We start from the raw sequence: 25273 nt of genomic DNA, 5'->3' as shown, positions 1-25273 counted from the left end.
CAATTTTTAAGATTCATAAATAAAGACTAATTGAAATCGTGTTTATTATTAAATAGTATTGTTTTTTTTAATTACAGAGAAATAAATTGTTTAGTATTAAGTGTATGGTTTTAAATTACTACAAATAAATTGTCTTTAATATTAAGTGCATTGTTGTTTATACAAGCATATTAATACAAATAATATGTATGTATACACTTATATTTTTTTATCTCTCTAATATTTCTTTTGTTTTTTGAATCTATCTTTTTATCAAGTTGTTGAGAATTTTAAAAAAATAAGAGGTGGTTTTAACTCATATAAAGTGTTCATTGTTTAATGGCCCGAGGGGGTTCCCCATTTCCACTATCACTGATATAGCGAGTAACTGTTATAACGAGGAAATTTTGTCGGTCCCTTGATGCTCTTTATAAACGAGTTTGACTTTTCCACATATTGTGGCTACCTTCATGAGATACCAGGTATTGCACTACTTTGAATAAGTAATGCTTCTCTAGTAGAGAAGACTACTGTTACTTATTCTCAGTGGGCACCACCACCCAGATGGCACAGTTTCAAGGCTTGTTGGCCTATCATCGGTGGGCAGGCAGTTATCCTTGTAATGCAAACATGCCATCACAGTTGTGAAGTTAATTCCACAATATGAGAGATGCCAAATGGTGAACAGAATGATACTGTATTTAAAGACTAAATGCACAAGGCATAATTCCATATGGGTTTAAATTAACTACAATAGAGTCCTGATTATCCGAGCTAATGTGGACCAAGAACAGCTCGGATACTCGGTTAACACGGAAAATTTTCATATACTGACCTTGTGACAATGTTCCCCTCCCCTCTAGGATCTCCATCATTCCTTCCATTAAGGAAGTACATGTACATACATATGTACTGTAAGAAAAATAATACATGTACGTATGTAATTACATACTGTAATCGTGTTTATTGAAAAGGTAAAGAAGCCCACATGACAAGTACAACAAATTTCAGAGTGGTTTACCAGTAAAATTACTTTGCCATGATGGCATTTGTATTGTTGTTCGCTCAGTAAACAGACCTTCGGTATTATCGGTCAGGAGTAGAAATTGAATCCCACGGGAGCTTGAACCCCTCCCGAAGTGGAGGGGGTAACCTGACCTTTTTTCTATAGAATCAGGTTGGACTAGAGGATAATTTGTTTATTATTACTGTATTTTTATTTTGTAATTTTAATTTTTATTTTTAAAGACACTCGCCTGCACAGAACATATTTTACAATGCCAGAACTTTCCACTTGACTCTGTTTGTGACTCAATTAGTTTAAAATAATTATTGCACTTAAAACAGTACAGTTTCGGTCTTATTTAGATTTCATCAAAAAATCAAGGAAGTTGAAGTAACGTTTCATTTTTCCCCACAAATTTCTTCCAACTTTAAAAGGTTCATTGCTAATATTATCTTTATACTATTCATTCCAAAACTAATTATGCACCTTTCTTTTTTCATTAATACACGTCATAATGCCAACCAATGAATGAACCGATGTTATCATCTGTTCTGTTCATGCACCAGTCAGTACATCATTTGTCACGCCTACCTGTCTATCAATATATAATTTTCGACTTCTACTACAGACCGATAACATCCACCATCTGTTTACTGAGCAAGCAACACTACAAGTGCAGTACGGCACAAAGTACAATATACTGTACTTTCATGGCTAAACTTTGCCAAAATTTTCCGTGCTTCTCGTATGGGCTTTCTTTATCTTAGCCTGTGTTTATTTACTTACATAGGATTGTACTGTACATGCATCATCGTGATTATAGCATCAGGCTTTAGAAAAAAAAAGTCTTTCAAAGTCTTCTAGTCTTCTGTTTTAAAGAAGTTCCGCGCTTGTTTGCTCCAATATTTCTCAGGCATCTCAACAACAGCAGATCAGTGAGCGTACTCTCATTCTGCTGTTCGGTGTATTGCAGCGGTCTCAATTGGATTTAGGCTTTCTGTATGTGAAATTTTTGAGCCTTCTGGGCGCACATCATCTTCGTCTTCACCGATAAACTAGTGGTAGGACTGACATAGCTGAGTGGTCAGGAGTGAGAGTGCATAGCACGTGTTCCTTGAGTGGACCAGAGTTCACTGAAGCCCGTGACTACTAAATAAGCTAAATATTTGTATTGACAATTTATTGTAAAGTCTACTGACCTGGTTGTCATGCCAGAGTATAAACAGAAAATTTAATTTTTTTTTTAGTCACAAGCGAAATTACCTGAACGAGATATCAAACTGAACCTGACAGATAAAACTGTTGAAATTTCGTAGTGTGGGTGGAGAGGTGTGGAGGGAGATAGGATGAGTCATTGAAATTCCATGAATCAGCATCACAATCTTACTCATCATACATATGAACACAAACAACTCTTAAAGGTATCACTTAGCCATTACGTAAAAATTGAGCTAAGGGCTAGCTCGAATAACACGGAAACTTAGAAAATTGGGACTCGGATATTTGGGACTCTCTGTATATAATATCAGTGTAGATACACCATAGTTAACCCATAAAATTAACCTACGCGTGTAGTGTAAAGGCATCATTTCAATTATATCTCATATTATGGCATGAACCAGAGCCAGTGAGCTCCGTGCTTTTGTGATCAGCGTAGTCTACTTGACTGCTCTCTTCAAAATTCTGAATTGGGAGTGCGTAACCTGTCAAGTTACTGTAACCTTGAGATCCTGAGAATTATGCCCAATTTTTTTTTTCTTTCTAGGGCATTCACTGATATCTTCAGTGATTCAGATGTGCACCAAATTTCAGCCAAAAGTGCATGAACTTTTAGTTTAAGATAAGCACACTCCTCACATAGAAAAGAATTGTCAGTTGAAACAGGATTATCTACAAGTGACCTTGGAATACATGCTAGAAGCTGTACAAACAATGAACTAATCACTCAGGGGAATCACAGCCACTCCCAGCTGAGTAATGCCGTTATATGTTGTAGCATTCTAACTCTATCTTGTCTTAACTATTATTAGATAATTATAAAAATATCACAATATACTTGATACAACAATAATCATAATGCAATTATGTACTTCAAAAAATATCCAGTGCTACATTCTATAATATAGAATTGCACACTAATTAAAATAACAGAATAAATTCACTTAAGTACAAGCAAAAATATTTCCTCACAGGATTATCTGATTATTTTCATGAGACAAAAATATAATGGAATGAGTAGAATTACTACACGTATATAAATAAGCTAAGAAATAATTCTTATTTATGTTGGCATTAGGGAATATGATAGCAAAACTATTGGCAATCCCAACTTGATTTGCTTTGTTCTGGTAGAAGAAAGAAGTCATTTGATAAGAGCAGTTGTTCCTCAACAAATTAACTTCTTTAATTTTTTATAGACAAACAACAATAACTTTCATGCATTTGAAATATTTTTTCGTATTTTATCTTATATTTTACGCAACAAAATTATGAAATGGGTTATTATTTTTTATTAGAAACGTGTAGTAACTGGTGCTGTAAAATGTTTAGAAGAAACATTGCAATGGGCAGGTATTATTCCTGATGAAGGGCCCTCTGTTGGTGGTTTATATGGTCCATATGTTCAAGTAAGTTCAAAATGTTTCAAAGTCTAATTTAGTTTATATATACAATTATTAGTATGAATATAAACTTAAGAAGACTATACTGCTTATAATAATTTCTTAAAATATTTGTTAACTATATTAAGCTAAAAATCATTCTAGTCTCCATTCACTTAATTTTTTGTCAGCACCACGCCAAAACCATGAATGTGCAAATTTGGCACTTTTTAGGTTGGTGCAAATTTGAGGTCATCTACACCTTGCCAAAGATGCATATGTGTATTTCAAGGCCAAATGGTTGAAAATGTTACATGCATTTTCACTAATCTGTGAAAAAACACTTCTCATCATGCAGATTCTCAAATGTGGCACTTTCGTTAGTTTGGCATGGTAGATACTGTCAAAGCAATTCACAGAAGTACCATTTTTGTGTTTTTGGCATGTACAGTAGGGTGGGGGGGGGAGGCCACCTCGTGCATGCTGTTACATGTATGGTTTTGTTTGTCTCAGTTTGACAGTCAGTATTACTATTTAGTTGTCCTTTGAAACATCTCATTTTTGCAGTCAAAGGTAAAATTTGGAATAATGAGTACAAGAACACAAAAAATTCTTGCAATGTGTTCCTCACTTTAAATGGAATCTGTTTTAAAAGATGAAGATTGCAATTCCTTGAATGACTTAAGTTTCAGATGACAATCAAAATTATGTACTCTCCAATGACAATAGTGACTCATTCTCAAGCATTATTCATCCACGTCCTAACAATGGAGATCAAGATAATCTGACAAGTATTTTGTTGATTTTATTATTTTGAAATGTAAATAAATAAATAAAAATAGTTTGAGTTGCAAGATATTTTTATATGACATGGTTATCATGACATAATTTTTTATTTGAATATTTCATAAAGTTTTTTTTTTTTTTTTTTTTTTCCTGTCTTTCCTCAATTTGAATTTATGCCCCCTCAGATTTGTAATCTGAGCAAGTGGAAGAATCCCATCAGAATTCAGCGTGCTCAACCCATTCAAGGCCTTATTTATATACACCTCAATCAGATCACCTTGCATGTGCCTAGTCTCCAGCCACTGCAATTTGCAGAACTTAATCCTTTCTTGGTTAAGAGGACCCCTTCATTCCCCTAAGCAATCTTGTTGCCCTTCTCTGTATATGCTCAAGCAACTCTACATCCTTCCTAAAATGAGGCCTCCAGACCTGTACGCAGTACTGCTGACAATACCCCTTGACCTGGGGTATTGTCAGAGTCTTTACTGGGGGAACTCACCCATCAATGTACTGAACACATTCTAATAATGGAGAAGAAAACAAATTACCAGGTAATTAATTTCTTTTAGGAATTATTGTAATAATTAGCTGGATGAGTTCTTAACACTTTCTAATCTATGTAGACAATTCTAATTGTTTTGGTTTGATTTTTAGAGCCTTTACCAATGAAACAAAAGAAAATAGTTTGGAAAAAACATATTTGTCATGAGATGAGGCTGGAAGGAGAGTTATACATTGGGTTTCGTGGTGTACAGCATGCTGCTCGCCTATTGCTACCACCCCCTTGTTCGGTGTAAGAGTAAACATCAGTGAAGTTCAATGGTAAATGAACAAAACAATTTAAAGAAAGTTATTTATAATGATTTTAGAAGTTTGCCAACTATTAATGACCAATGTAATTTTATTGCACATCATATCAAGCGGATACCAAAGAAAAGGACAAGAGGTGATAATTCGAGATGATCAAATACTAATATTTACTCTGTCTGTAAATGGGGGAAAAAGTTATAGTTTGTTGGGAATTTTTCATGGCAACATTGAACGTTACTGACGCTTTAATATGTAACTCATTATCAAAAATCACAAAAACATGAGTAGTATCTCAAGATTTAAGGGGGAAACATCCACCTCATAATAAGTTCTCCCAAGAAACTGGCGCCTCTGTAGCCAGGTGGGAAGGAGCAGCAGTGCGTAGCACACGCTTCTTGATTTTAGACTGGGGTTCAAACCCGTCACCACCAAATACGGAGAATGCGGAAAGGTCAGGGAATGACCACCGCATATCCCGGAGCAATATGGCCTAGTTGCTAATGCTCCTAAAAACCAAAACAACAACAACAACAACCCAAGAAACTGCTGATTTCATTCATAAACTTATTTAGTCTCTCCCACCTGTAGAATCTCATTACTGCTGTAAAACTACATCTAAAACGTATCTTGATGCTACTTTCAACATTTCAATAATGTTCAGGATGTGTAATGAACAATGTACTGAATAGGGCCTGAAAAAAATTTCATTTGAAAAATTTAGGCAAGTGTTTAGAGAGTTCAATTTAGGTTTCTTTTGCTCCAAGAAGGACCAATGTAAAAAATGCTTGGTTTATTATAGTTTGACTCCCAAAATAAAAACAGATAAGACAGATGATTTTAATATGCACTTTGAAAGAAAGCAGCCAAGAAAGTAAAACAAACAACAAAGATGAATTTATAACAGTAAACCTAAAAAGACCTAAAGGAAGACCCAGCAATGAGCAACCTAACCTTCCCAACGAAGCCTATAATGAGGAACTTTGTATATTTCAAGCAAAGCTTAAAGATCTAATGAAAATGTGCCAAGATTTGACAATATCGAAGGAGTATCACAAATTCTATTTAAATTTAAAAGCTTCAGTAGAAATAACAGATAATGTACAAGAACCGGATTTAAGTGAACAATCTGAATATGAAGAAGATATTGAAATTAATTTATACCAACTTGTATGTTATTGTAATTAAATACGTGTTATTCTTCTTCTTCTTCTTCTTCTTCTTTGGTCCTTAGCTGGCAGCTGGGGGAGGCGGTTGGCCACGCAACCAGTATGCTGCTGTAGGTGCCGCAGGGTTTCGGACTTGCTCTGTGATGTTCTTCCATACCTTACGATCCATGGCTTCAGTCCTGGCCTGGTTAAGGTCGACACGTCGGCTCTTCAAGTCATCTTCCACTTGCTTGGCCCACGTTTTCCTAGGCGCGGTCTTTTGGATGCTCCATTGGGTGGGTCGTTGTCTCCAAAGGAGTGTGGATGGTATTCTGTTCGTGCCCATTCTACATACGTGGCCAAACCATCTGAGCCTTCGCTTCTGGATTTGGTCGGCAATGGTTGGTTGCTGTTGGCATCTGGCGCGGATGGTATCATTAGTGATGCGGTCGCGAAGAGAGATGCCCAAGATCTGCCGCAGGCATCGCATTTGGAATACCTCAAGTTTGTTCAAATCTAACTTGAGACAAATCCATGTTTCCGATCCGTAAAGAAGAATGGGCAGGATCAAAGTCCGGAAGAGTCGGATTTTAGTCTTTGTGGAAATGTTGGTCCTCTTCCACAGACACCATTTGAGCGAGGCGAACGCAGTGGCCGCCTGTCCAATTCTGCTGTGGATTTCCATGGTGGATGCAACTTTCTTCTCCTGGACCAGCGACCCAAGATATTTAAAGTCCTGCACTTGCTCGATCTGGACGCCTTCGAGATAGATGGTGGCTTGCGACCCATCTGTTGTCAGGGCCTTTGTCTTACCAGCATTGATCTTCAAACCGTATGGCCGGGCAATGCGGGCAATGTCGTAGAGGATGTCCGTGGCTTCACCGTCGTTACCGGCAAGGATAGCACTATCATCAGCAAACATCAGGTCAGTCACATAGTGATCCTTGTCATATTGTATGCCCTGTCTGTTTCTGAATGCTTGCCTCATAATGGCGTCAACCACGATGTTGAAAAGCAACGGGGAGGCTACATCCCCTTGGCGGACTCCAGTTTGGATGGTAAATTCCTCTGATAAATCGTTCTGGATGCGCACCTGGCTGGTTAAACCGTTGTATGCAGTTTGGAGGAGTGTGATGACTTTTCGAGGTACATGTTCAACCTCTAGTAGTTTCCATAAGGCAGGCCGGTGGACACAGTCGAAAGCAGACTTAAAGTCAATGAAAACAATGACAGTTCGCTGTCCACACCGGATCCTCTCCTCCATCAGCTGACGAATGGCAAAGATTTGATCACAGCATCCTCGCCCGGGTCTAAATCCTGCCTGTTCTTCTCGACTGGTTTGCATCTCGATGTTTTTGCAGTCTTGACTGGATGATCTTCATAAAGACCTTTCCGATGATGGAAAGGAGGCTGATGCCACGGTAGTTCTTGCAGTCCCGGTTATCACCTTTCTTGTGGATCGGTACGATAATGGCTTTCCTCCATGTTAACGGAATTTGTTCAGTGCACCAGATGGTTTTGAGGAGTGAGTGTAGTCGGCGAAGCAGTACATCTCCCCCGGCTTTGATCACTTCTGTGGTGACTTGGTCCACTCCTGGTGCCCTGCCATGCTTCAGGGATTGTATGGCTGCTTTCACTTCTTCTACTGTAGGCTCAACATCGACCATGGAGACCTCAGGGGGGTCGATCGAGAGTGCTGTTGCTGGCGGTCCCTGAGGTGGGTCGTGATTATACAAAGCTTTGAAGAATTCACTCCACCGTTGCAGGCGTTCGGATGGTGATCGCACGAAGGTCCCATCAGCATTCTTGATGTTGTCACTAGTCAATTTGGTCTTTCCACTCAGACATCTGAGGGTGCAGTAGAGAGTGCGGTACTCGTTTTTGGATGCCGCCACTTCAAGATCGTCTGCCACTTGGTTCCAGTATGCTTCTCTTTCTGCTGTCATTCTTTGTCGGACTTCTCGGTTTAGCTGCCGGTACCGTTCAAAGTCGACCAACTTTGCCTGTTTCCGTTTGTCCACGAGGTCGAGGCACTCGTCTGATATCCATGGTTGCGTTCGACGTCGGGCAGGTGGACATAGGGGCTTGGCACATTCCAGGATGGCATCAGAGATCTGCTTTTCTTCTTCATTTATATCCTCGGGCACGGCCAGCATCTCGAAGCGGTTGGATAGGGCGATCTGATATGCCTGTTTGTTGGCAGCATTCATTAGCTGCCTCCAGTCCAGCTTGGCTGACCGAGATGATCTTTTTGCATGCCGTAATTTGAGCTGCACCTTAGCCCGGATGAGGTAGTGATCAGATCCGCAATCAGGTCCCCTCATGGCACGAACGTCCATGAGTGATGAGCGAAATCTGGCATTGATCAAAATGTAGTCCAGGATTGCTGAGTCCTTGCCAGATGGATTTCGCCATGTAAGTTGATGTTTTTGAGGGTGCTGGAAATGGCTGTTTCCAATGATCAGGTTGTTAGATGCGGCAAAGGACAACAAACGTAAGCCGTTGTCATTGATCTTCCCATGACCAAACTTGCCCATTGTTGTTTCCCAACCAGATCTGTCCACGCCAATATGGGCATTAAAGTCCCCTGTGAGGATGATCACTTCTGTCTGCGGAATTGAATCCAGCGTATGTTGGAGCTGGTTGTAGAAGTCATTCTTGGTCGGGTCCAGGCTAGTCTCAGTTGGCGCATAGGCGGAGATAATATGGGTCTTGATGGTGCCCTTGACAGTAAGGACTGCCAGGCGGTCCGATACGTGTTATTAATAAATGGATTAAAAACAGCATCGTTGGAAGGTACTTATAAAACAACATTTAGTTAAAAAAAACTTAAAAACTTGATTTTTCCAAAGTCAAAGGATCTTTAAATGTGTTTTTCTCAAAGTTTTGAGAAAAACTATCTTTTTGCAGATTTGTGGTTTTGGTGTGGGATCAACGATATGTCCTTGACTCATACAGGGTCAAGTACAAAGTCCATATGCATATTCAAAAGTATGTTCTTTAACTGTATATTGATTGGTTTTTTTTTTTTTTTTTTTTGCATGCATAAGCAAAACCACATTTTTTAAGAATATATTTTTTATAGTTGGTTCTTTACCTTTATAGGTACATTAGGATATTTGCATAAAGTGCCTATTGTCTTCACTATGTCCATCCACATGTAACAACTGGACTCCTAGTCGATGAATTTCCATAAAATTTTATATTTAGCTCTTTTAGAAAGATTTGTCAAGTCACCCCAAATTTCATTAAACTGGACCAATAGAAATCTAGCAATTATTATTTTTTGTCCATTCACATGTAATAACTCAGTTTCCAATGGATCGATTTTCATTAATTTTACATTTGGCTCTTTTTAGAATGATTTGTCGAGCTTTTTCAGATTTCATTTTCATACATATTACATAAGCTATCCATATATTGTAGCTGAAGCACAGGATATTATGTTTGTTGCATTGCACTGATTGAAGGAATGAATGGGCAATATGGAGGATGCACAGAAATGTTTTCAGTGTTTGTGCATTAAAAGTTGTTTGCTTTTTGTTATAAATCATGAATTATTAATATTTGCAAACACTCTTGAAATATAATGCAACAACTTCATTAATTAATATGTGTGAATTAAGCGTTGATCACAGTAGAGTTCTGCATCAGGTCAGGTACTAGTGGATTATTCACAGTGGGGACCAGTTCTCAAGTAATTTTGCAGTTCATGGGTTGGGTGCTGTTCCAATTTTAATTTTATAAAATCATTGCTTTGCTGCACAACACTGAAAGACCTGAATTAAAAGGTTCAACAGAAAGAAAAAGGAGAAAGGCAGGCAATTGATTTGATGTGGGAGATCAAGCGATGAAAATGTTGATAATATTTTAATTGAAAATGTTGTGGGTAATACAGTGAACCCACACAGCACTCTAGATCACAAATCTCAGCTGCCAGAGCTTACACTTGTCTAACACAGTGGCAATCCCCAAGGCAGAATGCATTTGGGGATTGCCACTAATAATAACTACCTCCTGGTCCCACAGGAGGTAGTTATTATTAGTGACCCTATTGTCAGCAAAACGGGAAATATATTGTGCAAAAAGGATACGTGCAGTTGGACTAGGGTATGTCTACCCCGGGCAAAAGTTGTAGAGCAGATATCATCTTTTAAGGGTATGGTGATATTATTGTACACATTGGCACTAATGATGTTAAGACTATCTGAGGACTTGGTTAACAAGTACAGGGCAATGTCGAGAAAAAAGTCCACGAGTTAGAATTAAATTTAAAAGTAGCTGCAATTCTGCACAGACACAATAGGAGGGAGTACATAATGAGAGCCCTCTCAATCAAATTGACCCTGGAGAGATCATTCAAGGCTCACAAGATAGAATTTTTCTCAGTGTGTTCTATGCTTGTTTTTACAGGGATGGGATACCCTTAAATGTAAGGGATGTGAGAATATTTGCTGACACGATTGAGGCAGTGTTAAGTGAGTCGGAAAACTGCTTGCTTGGAGGAATACACAGAATAATAGATTAACAATAGCTGTAGGTAGAGGTATAAGTGATTCTTGCACTGCTTCTATTGGAATGTGTAGTGGCCTGGAAAGCAAGGCATTTAGAATTTCAAGACCCGCTGAGAATTCTCATAGAAGAAGCATAGGCTGTGTTATAACTAAGAGTAAAAACAGGTGCATGTACACATGCTAGGAGCACAGTAAATAAATTTGATGAATTTGAAGCACCGGTCATGTCATCAAAATGCAAATGTGAGAATACCAGAGATGTGGTGTCAATCAGACATAAGGAATGGAGGATTTAGTTAAGAAGAATATTAAATCTTAGGCAGTGGATCAAATTGAAATCAGTGGCCAGTGCAATGTTGAGTCAGTATGGTGCAACATAAGCACTGGGAAAACAAAAATGGTTGTAGGAATGTGTTATAGACCTAATGACTGTGATGAGTGTAACATAGAACTACTTGAAGAAATAAAGTGAACCAGTAAGTAAATTAGAATGTCTTATAGTGGGAGACTAACTTTCCAGATATTTACTGGAATTTGTGAGTTGGTCCCTCATGCATTAACAAGACTTGTGGATTTATTGGATGACTGTTATCTACAGCAGCATGATAGAGAGATAACAAGAGAAAGCAATAATGTTGATCTGATTTTCAGAAGTGATTCTTCATGCATTAAGAATCTGCATATAAAAGAACCAATACATGGTAGTAACCAGTGTATTGTTGAGGAATTTAATTAAAGATGCAACTGTCACCAAGGGTAAAGAAAGGGGCTTTTTTTTTTTTTCTTAAGGAATCAGACAATTTTTAAATTCTATACAGTCTGACCAGCACAACTGATGATGTTACCAGTAGCAAATTCTAAATGGAAAGTGTTCAGGGGGAAGTGTTGTTGTTTGTTTATTTGGTTTTTAGGAGCATTAGCAACTAAGGCCATATTGCTCCGGGAATATGCAGTGGTCATTCCCTTGACCTTTCCGCATCCTCCGTATTTGGTGGTGACGGGCTCGAACCCCAGTCTAATCAAGAAGCATGTGCTACGCACTGCTGCTCCTTCCCACCTGGCTACGGAGGCGCCTCAGGGGAAGTAATCATAGAAACTACTAGGCTTTTTATACCAATTAAGAGATACTGCTCAAGGTTTTGATCTAAATGGATGTCAGATGAACTAATGATTACTCATGGCAGAGAAGAAAAATGCGTGGGATGCAAATAAATCATCAGGTGATATAGAAGCATATGATAGATATAAACTAGTCTGTAATCAAATTACACAGCAGGTTAGCAACTAAAGCAGATTATGAGAGGTCTGGCAAAGGATGCATAGAAAAACAGCAAAAACTTCTTTACTTATGTATACACTAGAAGGAAGGGGTGAATTGCATTGGTTCTTTTGATATCATTGGTTTAACTTGATGTTCCTGCTCAGGTTGCTGATAAACTGAAAAGGTATTTTTGCAGCTACAGTCATACACGAAGGATTTTTTAGGAAAGGAGATGCCAGAAGTTTATCAAATTCTAATACGGAAATAAATGATTTTGTGATAACTGATAGGAAAGTGGAAGAGAGATTGAAGCTAAACATAAAAAAGGCACCAAAGGTGGATGAGATCTGTTCAGTTATACTCAGTGATCACTGAATTGTAACCACCTACCTAATACCATCTTGGACTGATGTTCGCACATATAACAGCCACCATTTGCCTAGGTATTAACTATATTAAATGTCCGAAGATACCTGTAGGGATCTGCATCCATGCTGCCTGCAAGGCTTTCTACAGTGTTAGAATATATGATGGTTGTATGTCCATGTGTGTCACTTCCTGTTCCAAAACATCCCACGGATGTTCAATTGGATTGCAGTCAGGCAAATTTGGAGGCCAATCAAGATGGGAAAACAAAAATGGTTGTAGGAATGTGTTATAGACCTAATGACTGTGATGAGTGTAACATAGAACTATTTGGAGAAACTTTGAGGAACTTTGCTCTCTTCCTCAAACTACTTGTGCACGGTGCATTATCATCTTGGAAGATCCCATTTCTGTCTGGGAAAAAATGCAACATGGCAAGGTGCACAAGGTCTGAGAGCTGCTGGTAGACTTCACCAGTAAAACGTTGGTCCTGGGGTCCTAGTTCTTGCCATCAAAACACATGAAGGCCACATATGAAGGCCTCCGTCAGCATGTTGCACCAGGTATTTGGACTCATCTGACCAGTATACTCATTTTCAGTCCACCAGTATTGAAACCACAGCATTTTCTATCAAAGATGATCAGCGGTAAGAAGAGTGTTCTTGGGTCGTCTACTGTGGAATCCCATACATTTTGAGTAGGGTGGCACATTGTCATTTGGGATATTGTTCTTGCATTCCCCATATTGTATTGTGATGTCAGCTGTCACATGGTGACCTGCTGTTGAGCCCGTACAATGCTCTTCACCCTTTGCTCACCACAAACATCCACCTTATGTAATCCTTTACAGTTCTGTCAGTAGGAAGTGGATTGACACTATTCTTTGTACACCATAGCCACAGTGGACCAGGAGCAACTGACAAGGTCTGTATTTCCGATATGGAAGTACCCAGCAGAAACGCCCACAATCATGCCCTTTTGAAACTCCGTGACTTCTTTTTTATGTCTCATAATTGCTACTTTATTATTTTGATTTGCACAACCAGATGCAGATTACCACTGCTCTAGCGTACGAAGTTGCTTCGTAAGCTAGAGCAGTGGTAAGCTGTAAAAGAAGTAAAAGAATCTGTAAAAAGAAGCCAAAGCTTCGTAAGCTTTGGCTTCTTTTACAGCCAGCTGTGTGGCATAGCCCATTATGGATTGGATGGTCACAATTAAGTGATTACTGAGTGTATATTAAGTAGGCAGAATGGATGCAAGCAAACCCTTAGCCATAATTACGAGAGCATGTTTGGATTCAAGGGTGGTTCCTGCAGATTGGAGATGTAAATGTATCCAATTCACAAAGGGAGACGAGAGGGTAAATTATTAATTATAGATGTGTTAGCTTGATTTCTAATCTAGGGAAAATAATGGAGTCACTGGTTAAAGAAGTAATGAATGCAGGACCATCTAGAGTGCAGTTATGTTGCAATCACATCATGGATTTGATAAGGGGCAATCTTGTCCAACCAGTCTGATTGGATACAATGTTGTAGTAATAAAGGAACTGGATTAAAAAAAAAATTTTGATATCATATACTTGGATTTCAGGAAAGCTTTTTATATTGTTACACATAAGACTGCTGTGCAAATTGGACTAGTGTGGCATTAAGGGCAAAGTACAATACAATATGGGGAATGCAAGAACAATATCCCAAATGACAATGCGCCGCCTTACTCAAAATGTATGGGATTCCACAGCAGATGACCCAAGAACTGCTATGGATAAAGGAATGGTTGAGTGGGAGAAGACAGAGTGGTTATCGATGGACACTGCTATTCATGGACCGATGTTATTAGAGGAGCCGAGAGTTTAGTGTTGGGCCCATTGTTGTTTTCTGTATTTATTAATAATATATTTATTAAGTTATATCAGGCTTAATGTTTAAGTTTGCAGATGATAGAAAGGTTGGTGGTGTGATTAACGACGGTAATCATGGAATTCTATTGCAATAAAATATCCCCTTGACACCTCACCATGTACAGGTACCTGTACATGGTGAGGTGTCAAGGGGATATTTTACTGGGAGATCACCTCACCAGATCACCTGGTGAAATGATCTCCCAGTGATGCTAATCTGGAATCACTGGGATTCATTGCCTGTACCTTAGTTCCAGGGTTACATCATTGAAATACAATGTGTGCAGCCATGCACTGTGACATGTGTTAATTCGGAAAGGGGATCATGGTGGGGAGGTACACAATCCTAATATACCAATTTGGCCCTGCTTTGACAACATGAGAGTTCCCAGACCTCGATTGGAATCAATCGAATAGGTCTGGTTATTACTACCAAGGTCAACTGCATTCCAATTGATTTCCTTCCTTTTGTTCCTGGCATTGGGTCAAGAATTATTAGAAATGTAGCTTAGCGTACTTTACATCCCATTTGCATATGCAATACCTGCTAATTTTTGAGTGGACATCCCCTTGCTATGGCTCCGTGAGGAAAGGCACTGGAAACTTTTTATTATACTCTTATGAGTAATTTAAATCCCCTTATTCTTTGCCTCAACAAGGCCCCTACCAGAAAATAATGACACCAATACAAACACTAGCACTTCAGGAAACAGGCCAAGAAGTGAAACCCTGTTAGGTCCTACACTTCAATACCTGATACTCCATTCCACTGGAGATAAGCCCATAAGGAAAGTGTTGCCCTTCTTTATTCAGAAGGGTTTGGAAGGTTGGCAGGCTCTCTAAATCTGTAACATGGCTGTGTTCTGGGAATATCCTTGTTGAAACCAAATGTGATAAACACTGAAAACAGTGCCTCCGAGCCACCTCTGTTGTGGAAATGTCAATTACAATAATGCCCCAAAAGATGCTGAACTCATTCTGAGGCCTTATCTTAGAATGGGACCTCTGTGTAGTGTCTGAAGAGGGGATCTTTTTAGAGCTAAAATCACAAGGATTGACAGATGCAAAGTGAATGTTTGTATATAGCAGGGGTGGCCAACGAGTCAATTGCGCTCTACCAGTTGATTCCGGATTTAATTTCGGTCGATCACGATGAATTTTAAATGTACAGTCATCCCTTGATTTGTGCACCTTGTGCAATGAAATTTTTGAGATGTTAGATCGCGGCACATTTTGAAGGAAAAAAGTAGATCGCATCAAAAATTAAGTTGGCCACTCCTGGTATATAGAATGGCAATTTTATCCCAACTAGAAACCTAATCCTTTCAATACACCAACTTCTCCTAATGAGATCAAAGCTGGCTATCTGAACTGCACAGTATGTTCATATGTTCCAAACCCATTAAGGTGCTTCAAATGCCAGAAATATGAGGACATTCACAAACGGCCTGCCACGATGCCGTTGCATTGTGATTGGTATGGTGTAAAGGATCATGAAATTACACCACATTCAGCTAAAAAACCCAACTGTATTAACTGCCAAGGGCAGCACTTTGCATACTCTCAAGCATATTAGGGCTGGAAGGAAGAAAAGAAATACAAGGACTTAAGGCTGAGCTAAACATTTCATACCAGGAGGCCAGAAAAGCAGTTAAACCAGTTAATAGCAATAAGGCAACATATGCACTACCACCATTGGAAATGACTACCACCAGAAGAGTCATTTACACCCATGTTTACTGAGTTCTGAAAAGGACTGCACAGAAAATTCAGTCAACTGCCACTCCAACATCAGTATCTCCCCGTGCTCTAGCATTACAAAAATTGAATAGTAAAATAACAGTACAGAAAATCCAAATGCCAGTGGCTTTACAAGAAAAGTGAATGTTAAAACCAGGAGGTACCAAGGATGAATCAGTCTTGGAATGCCTTGTGAAGGAAGAAATGGACACAGAACAGCATCCATACCTCCCCATAAAAAACCAGAGATAGAAATAATAAGTCCTCAACACATCAGAAGCCAACCACCAGATTCACCAAGCCCAAGTAATGGCTAAATTCCTGTAGCGGAATTATTGTGGATTCTGGCAAAATAGTAAAGACATCAAGGCACTCCTGCAAAAGTATGAGCCACTTTTTTTTTTTGCTTACAGGAGACCTGTCTAAAGGCAAATGATAACTGCACAGTGTGTAATGTTAATGCACCATGCGTAATTTTTAAGAATAGAATTGTGGATGGTCTTGCTTGTGGGTAACCAGACTCCATTTCAGTCCTTACTACCATTTCACCCCTCCGTTCTTTCAAAATACCTGTCCAGCTGAGCCTTAAATTTATTTAGGCTATCAACTTCCACAACAAGGGATGGAAGTCTGTTCCACCAACCAACCAACCAACTACCCGCTGGCTAAAGGCAAATTTCCGCACATCTATCCTACATCTGTCTTTCCTCAATCTGACATCTTTCCTCAATCTCAACCTCAATCTTTCCTCAATCTCAGGGTGATTATTCTGAGCAAGAGGAAGAATCCCATCGGTATTGAGCATGCTCAAATCATTCAAGGCTTTATACACCTCTATCAGATCACCTCGCCGATGCCTAGTCTCCAGACACTGTAATTTGCAAAACTTAAGCCTTTCTTCGTAAGAGCAACCCTTTGTTCCATTCACTAATCTTGTTGCCCTTCTCTGTACTCATTCCAGCAGCTCTACATCCTTCTTGAAATGAGGCCTCCAGACCTGTATACAGTACTCAAGGTGTGGCCTGACCATTGCCTTATACAAGGGAATAATCACCTCCTTATCCCTGCTAGAAAAATTCCTGTATAACATTGACAAGACATCATGAGCTACTCTTGCAGCCCGGCTGCACTGCTCAGAGAACTTCATATCTGCCTGCATAATTACCACCAGGTCCTTTTCATTCTCTACCACTGTCAGTGTAGTACCACAGAGTTGATACGTTGCTCTGGGGTTGCTGTTTCCCATATGTAGTACTTTACATTTGTCAGTGTTAAACTTCATTTGCCACTCTCAGCCCATCTGCTCTACCTTTCCAGATCCTGTTGCAGCAGCACACCGTCAGTAGTGTCCTTAACAACCCTGCCAACCTTTGTATCGTCTGCAAACTTGGACATTAAGCTTGATATACCATCATCAATATCATTTATAAATACAGAAAACAATAATAGACCCCCCAACACTGAACCCTGAGGGACTCGGCGCCTCCGTAGCCAGGTGGGAAGGAGCAGCAGTGCGTAGCACACGTTTCTTGATTAAACCGGGGTTCGAGCCCGTCACCACCAAATACGGAGGATGCGGAAAGGTCAGGGAATGACGACCGCATATCCCGGAGCAATATGGCCTTAGTTGCTAATGCTCCTTAAAAAAAACCAAACAACAACAACAACAAACAACCTGAGGGACTCCACTAATAACATTAGTCCAAGATGAGCAGTGTCCATTGATTAACAGTGTCCATTTCCCTCCTCCTGTAGCTAACTATCCAGTTGATCTTTCAATTTTTCCAAACTATCAGCCTCAACCACCTATGTATGTAATTTATTCCAGCAATTTATAACTTGCTGGCTAAAATAAAGCTTCCTGCAGTACAGTCTAAACATCTTGCCTGTAACTTTAATTTATGGCCCCTAGTTCTAGAATCACTTATAACCGTGAAAATTTCGTCTTCATTCATTTTACTTCTCAGTGCCTTAAACACCCAATAAAGTCTTCTCTAAGATTTTTTTTATTTTTTTTTTTTTATGAAAACCCCAAACACGAGAGGTATTAGATCCTATAATACTCAGTGCTTGGGTTGGAGGTTGAGAAGACAAAAGAAGATATTTGTTGACATTAGACTTGAACTTCTGTAGACTGTAATTTTCAGGAAATACGTATGAAGGAAGGTTGTTCCAGAAAACGGCAGTTGCATGAATAAATGAGGAAGATGAAAAGTTGGTTCTGTGAGTTTAAAGTTGGACAGTAAATGGAAGTTGGCTGGTGTGCGGCATGTGTTCGGACTGTTTTGAAAGAGATAGCGGGAATTATAGAAGCCAGTTCAGAAGAACAGTGCCTATGGAAGTATCTGTAGAAAAGGCATGCAGCAGAAACAGTACGTGTATGAGACAAAACTGGCGCCTCCATAGCCAGGTGGGAAGGAGCAGCAGTGCGTAGCACACGCTTCTTGATTAGACCGGGGTTCAAGCCCATCACCACCAAATACAGAGGATGCGGAAAGGTCAGGGAATGACCACCGCATATCCCGGAGCAATATGGCCTTAGTTGCTAATACTCCTAAAAAACCAAACAAAAAAAAATAAATAATAAATAAGTAAACATGTAGTGACTCTGTTAGAGATGAGTCATTAATTAACTAATTGCTCTCTTCTGAAAGGAATCTAGAAGCCTGAGAGAGGTTTTGGGGACACCACCCCAGATGTGGGAACAATATTCCATGGTAGGGCGGATTTGCAATTTGTAGAGAGTGAACAGCTGTTTGGAAGAAAAGTAATGCCAAGAGAGAAAGAGAAAACCAAGTTTTTTAGATGCACAGGAAGCAATATTTTTAATGTGCTTGTGTCAAGAGAGATTAGAAGTCAGGGTAATCTCCAAAAGGAATATATTATTTTGCCTAGAAATCGGAGTGTCACCAAAGATAAGCATAGGAGCAGAAGAATCCTTTTTGCGAGATATAAGACAGGAATGAATTTTGGAGGGATTGAAATCAACTAAGTTATCTTTGCCCCACTGGAGAATTACTTGGAGATTGCCATTTAAGTAATTGGTAGCGGATATTCCAGAAGTTGAAGCTGATTGAGCAGGGCAAGGTTTCCCGAAATGGATAGTGGAATGCAATGTGCTATAATCAACAAAAGTATGGATAGGATTTCCAGTCAATGGAAGAATGTCATTAATATACAAGAGGGAAAGAACTGAACCTTGGGGGACACAAGCATTAGTGAAGTTAGTAGATAGAGAGCCATTTACCATCACCCAGTGAGCGGTGAGAGAGAAAACTGGATAACCAAATACAAAAAACAGGTGGTAAACCATAAGATGGAAGCTTGTTTAGAAGGCCTTTATGCCAAACACGATCGAAAGCTTTTGAGATGTCAAGTGTAACTGCTTGTGTTTCACTGGACTTTTCCATTGAATTTGTCATAATGACAAATTCAATTGGCTTATGTTTCCCATTTCAATGGAAATGGGTAACATAAGCCAAAATATCATCAATGGATCAACACTGACAGAATTCATACTGGTGATTATTGATCAAATGAATGGATTAATTGATGTCTCAATTACTTTAGAAAGAGTAGAAGTAATTGCAATGAGACAACAATTGGATGTGAGGGATTTGTAACACTTTTTAGGAACTGACTGGATATGAGCAAATTTCCAAGCAGAAGGAAAAACACCGTTGGAATAAGAAAGTGAAAAAAGATGGAGTAAGTTCAGAAGTGCAGAATTTGAGAATGAGTGTGAAAAATACCAGCAGGTCCTGGTGCTTTCTTAGCATCAAGATTTGTTAAAATCCTTCTGACGTTCTTTTGGCGGAAGACCACAGAAGGCATTGAATGGAGCATGTTGGGAATGGTGGGAGGAGTTTTACCAAGATCATTAATACATGAGTTGGAAGAAAAATGGGATGCTAGCAGGTCAGCTTTATCCTTGGTGTAAGTGACAATGGAATAATCTGGTTTTGATAGAGATGGGCAAAAGTTGCGGCCAATAAATTTGGCAAGAGACCAGAATGCTCGGCTACCATTAGGGAAAGAAGCAAGTTTTCTACTCTTTGTTCAAAGTCTAGTGTGGACTGATTAATAACTGCTTTACGATTGTTGTGAGTTGTGGTGTAAGCAGAAAATAAAACTTGAAGAATTAGAAACAAGCCAATTACGACATGCAACATTCTTCTCTTGAACAGCCTTAGAACATTAATTGGAAAACCAAGGTTTAGAAAAAGGATGAGATTTTAAGGTGGAGTGTGGAATAAAGGATTCCATTCCTACAAGAATAATTTCACTGACACGATCTGAGCAAACATTGACATCAGAAGTTTTGGAACAGTAATCCGACCAAGGAAAAAATAAGAAAAGAAATCTCGCAGGTCATGCCATTTTGCATTCTTGTAATGCCAAACAACACTAGGTTGGGAATAACCATGAGATAAAGGCTCTATTGGAGAAGAGACAGTAACGAAGTTGTTATCTGAGGTGCCTAAAGGACCACTCACTCTGACCGTGTACTTAGAAAGGTTGTTTGTGAGAAAAAGATCAAGCGTGTTGGCTGTATGGTTAGGATCGTCTGGTATTTTGGTATTTTAGCATTTCATTGAGGTCATTAGTAAAACCTGCTGGCTGACAGCTGTCTTTTTACGCTGGGTGGAAAAATAGTTAAAAAATGTGTCACTGTGGAAAGAATTTTTATTAGCTATTTTTACACTGGTTAGTTGGTCTCGGGCAAAGACTGCATATTTTTTCCTTCTGGAAACTCGAGTTTTCATCCAGCGAAACAGACAGATCAACCATAGAACATATGGAATTTTCAGACAGAATGTCCTCAAACTATGCTGTATGAAAATCTTTAATTATATATTTAACATTTCAACTCTTTACAACAAGTACTTTGAGTATGTTGAGTATACAAGTATATTCCTGCATATTGAATTCCATAGTAGTCCAAATTTTTATAGTAAAATTGCATAGAAGGCATATATTATTATTGTTGTAAGTAAATTATGGATTAAAAACTAAAGCATTAGCATTAGTTGAGGCATATGATGCAAGAAAGCAAGCTTATGCAGCATCAGCCAAAAAAAAAAAAAAAAAACTTTCCTGTTTCACCCATCTATTCATGCCAAATGCTTGTCCAGCTCAGCCTTAAATTTATTTAAGTTATCAACTACCATAACAAGAGATGGAAGTCTGTTCCAGCAATCAACTACCTGCTGGCTAAAGGCAAATTTCCCCACATCTATTCTACAACTGTCTTTTCTGAATTTGAACATGTGCCCCCACAGGTTCTTAATCTGAGCATTAGGAAGAATCCCATCATTGAACTTGTTCAGCCCATTCAAGGCCTCGTACACCTCAATCAGATCACTTTGTATGAGCCTGGTCTCAAACTTATCTTATCTTGTAAGAGCACCCTTTGTTCCCTTACCAATATTGTTACCCTTTGTATTTGTTCTAGCAACTCTACATCCTTCCTAAAATTAGGCCTCCAGAACTGTACACAGTATGCAAGGTGTGGTCAGGCCACACCTTGCATACTATGTACAACGTTGCCTTGTACAATGGGATAATCACCTCCTTGTCACTGCTGGCAAAATTCCTAAATATCATTGACAAGACTCCATGACTTGCTCTGGCAGCCCATCTGCACTGCTCAGTAAACTTCATATCTGACTGCACAATTACTGACAGGTATTTTTTACTCTCCACTTCCCTGAGTGTAGTACCACACATTTGGTACATTTCTCTTGGGTTACTGCTACCCATATGCAATACTTTGCATTTGTCAATGTTCAACTTCAGTTGCCACTTCTCAGCCCAATTGCTCAACTTATCTAGATCCATTTGCAGTAGCATACTGTCTTTATTATTGTTAACAACCCTGCCAAACCTTTGTATTATCTGCAAACTTGGACTTTAATACCTGATATAACTTCATCAATGTCATTGATGAATACACAAAACAATGAGCCCAGCACCGAACCCTGGGGAACTCCGCTAATGACATTAGTCCACGAAGAGCAGCGTTCATTGATTATCACTCTCTGCCGTATCCCACTCAACCATCCCTTTATCCATTGTAGTGACTTGCCCTTAATGCTATTCTGCGACAATTTGTACAGCAGTCTTCCAAGTGAAAGAGGATCAAAAGCGTTCCTGAAATCCAAGTACAGTAGACTTGATTTTCCGGGATATATGGTAAAAAAAAAAATCCTGGATAATCGATTTCTCGGTTAATCCAAAAATACAGAAGTCCCCGACATACGTAAGAGATACGTTCCAGGACTTCTTATTTCGTCGAGTTTTACGTAACTCGGGGATGACTAGTAATATATTGGTACTATATTATTATTGGCAAATCTGAATTCAGCGCAATACATGTTAATGTTTGGCCATTTTCGTACATCCTTATTAGTTTAATTTTCTGATCCAACTCAATCGCTTTCCTTTTCTTGGTAGATTTACTAGCACCGCTGCCACTTATTCTCTTAGTCGGCACCATGATAACGGTCAAAATGAAATTTTCTCTAAAGAACTTCACAGGGTTTAGGCACATTTCTGGAGGTCACTACCATTGTGCATCTAATTAAAAACGGCAGTAAACTCGATCTTATTGCATTTGCAAAAATACCGATAGCTGGAATTCTGTGTGTTTTTACGTTATTATGGTGAGATGTATTGTCCATTCACTGAAATCTTCAGTCATTTAAAAAGAAAACCATAAATAAATTGTAAGAATCTTCTCTTCTTTCCTATTTTTTTGCTTGTTACTCCGTATCACACTTGTGCAGTTTTGCGTGCCATGATCATCGATATTGATTGCTTATTATTTTTTTTTTTTTGTTTTAAATTTTATAATCCAAAAAAAAAAAAAAAAATTGAGTGAATAAAAAAATTTAAGTAAATGCGTAAGTCCCCGAATTACTATATCGAAAAATGTTCAGCAACCTATGTAAAAAATATGGCGATAGATAGAAAAAACTTGCCACGTACTACTCGCGTGTCTAATACAATGCTTCCCTTTATTTTTTGCGATGTCGATTTTAAATCTAATAGCTCCCCTTCATTTTTTGTGATGTTGCGTATGGTTTGGTCATCAACATTATAATGGTTCATTAGAGATTTAACAGATGCACTGTTTTCAAATCTTTGAATAATTTCAAGTTTTTTTAAATTGAAAGTGCAAGTCTTTTGCGTTTACCCATAATTTTCACAATTTCTAAACAAAAAAATATATATATTTACTAGAAAAAAAAATTCTGACATCCCTGACATAAATAACGAAACAAAATTTGACTTTTTGTGATGGAACGGAACACAACAATCGATGCGACGCAAAGTAATTCCTTCTCTTTTTTTTTTTTTTTTTAGCGGCAGATGTGAAGACAGCGGGGGTTGCAAAATAATAGGTACATTATCTCTCAATGATGACTTATAACGTCACTTATTTATGACTTGCAAAACATATGTTTATATCTATTCTAGTTATTACTTGAATTTTATGATTTCTGGTTGATTTTTTTTTTTTTTTTTAATTTGGAGTCTTGAAATGTCCCAATTAATCCGATCCCGGTAAATCGAGAGTCTTCTGTATATGATATCAACATTATTATTGGCATCCAGTTCCTGTGTGACCACGTCATAGTATCCAATCAAATTAGTCAGACAAGAATTACCCTTAACAAACCCATGCTATGTCTGAATTATTACTGCTGTCTTGTCTAGATGATCCTGCAATGCTTCTTTAACCAGTGACTCCATTATTTTCCCTGGAACACAAGTTAAACTGACAGGTCTATAGTTATTTGTGTCACGTTTTGAACCCCCCCCCCCCCATTTGTGAATTGGGGATATTGCATACCTCTAGTTCATGGGGACCTCCCCGGAGTCGTCCAGGGAAATGCTCATAATTATGGCTAAGGGTTTGCTCAGTTCCTTTGCTGCCTCCTTTAACTGGGTAGATCCCATCCACCCCTGTTGTTTATCTTCAACAATTTCTCCTCCACTTTGCTCTCAGTTATTACAAAATAACTTAGCTCCCTGTTAGAATTTGATAAGCTTCTGGCATTCCCCTCCTTGAATAACTTCTCATGTGTGAATGCAAATGCAGAATACTCATTCAGTTTATCTGCTACCTGGGCATGATCATCAATAGTCAAACCATCTATGTTAAGTGGACCAATCTGATTCATCCCTTTCCTTCTAGAGTTCACATAAGTAAAGAACTCTTAGCTGTTTTTCTTTGCATTCTTTGCCAAAGACTTCTCATAATCTACCTTTGCTTGTGTAACCTCCTTTATGACTTGATTACAGACTACCTTATATCTTCCATAGGCTTCTGTGTTACCTGATAATTTGTATGCATCCAATGCATTTTTCTTCTCTGTCACGAGTCTCATTAATTCATCTGACATCCATTTAGGCCTAAACCTTGAACAGTATTTCTTAGTTGGTATGAAAAGCCTAGTAGCCTCCAAGATTAAGTCCCCGAAGACTTCCCATTTAGAATTCAACATGGGAAACATCATCAGTTGATCCCACTGTATAGAATTTAAAAATTGTCTGTGACCATTGTAGTCACCTTTATGAAAGCAAAAGCCCTTCCCTTCCCTTTACTCTTAAAGGTAGTTACAACTTTTAATAGATCCCACATCAGTATACTGTGATCAGTGTTCCCCAGTGGTTCCTTTATCTGCAAATTCTTAATGCATGAATAATCACTGGTGATAATCAGATCAAGAGCATTACTCCCTCTGGTTGTCTTTTGAACATATTGCTGTAGAAAATGGTCATCCAATAAATCCACAAAAGTCTTGCTAGTGTGCAAGTGACAAGTTCCTGTCGATATCTTGAAAGTTAAAATCCCCCATTATAAGACATTCTGATTTTCTGGCCCACTCTATTTCTCTGTGCAATTGCTCATTATACTCATCAGAGTCATTAGACCTATAATACACAACTGCCCTAATTTTCTCTTTCTCAGTGCTTATGTCCCACCATACTGACTCAACATTGAGTCACCAATGTTGAGTCAGTGTCCACCAATATCAATTGGATGCACTTCCCTAGATTTTGTATGTTTCTTAACTAACAGCATAACCTCTCCCCCACTTCCTCTCCTGTTTATCCTTTCTGTACACATTGTACTCCCGAAATTCCGTTTCTG

General features: G+C 38.7%; 1 protein-coding gene across 3 annotated transcripts in view; it reads left to right on the top strand.

Annotated features, from left to right (window-relative positions):
• Window positions 1-25273, top strand: part of GluRS-m (putative glutamate--tRNA ligase, mitochondrial) — a 193548-nt gene that overhangs the window by 20051 nt on the left and 148224 nt on the right. For 2 of the 3 annotated variants that reach the window (XM_090387441.1, XM_090387440.1), the window contains exon 3: window positions 3502-3612. In XM_090387441.1, coding sequence (XP_090243567.1) covers window positions 3502-3612 — 111 coding nt within the window. Of the gene's footprint in view, window positions 1-3501; window positions 3613-5025; window positions 5194-25273 lie in introns of those variants that run through there. The other variant, XM_090387442.1, reaches the window with a different exon arrangement.

The sequence above is a fragment of the Mastigoproctus giganteus genome, chromosome 13, assembly GCF_048544385.1.
Source record: "Mastigoproctus giganteus isolate SK-2022 chromosome 13, ASM4854438v1, whole genome shotgun sequence".
Taxonomy (NCBI): domain Eukaryota; kingdom Metazoa; phylum Arthropoda; class Arachnida; order Uropygi; family Thelyphonidae; genus Mastigoproctus; species Mastigoproctus giganteus.
This window is presented reverse-complemented; position numbering and strand designations above follow the sequence as displayed.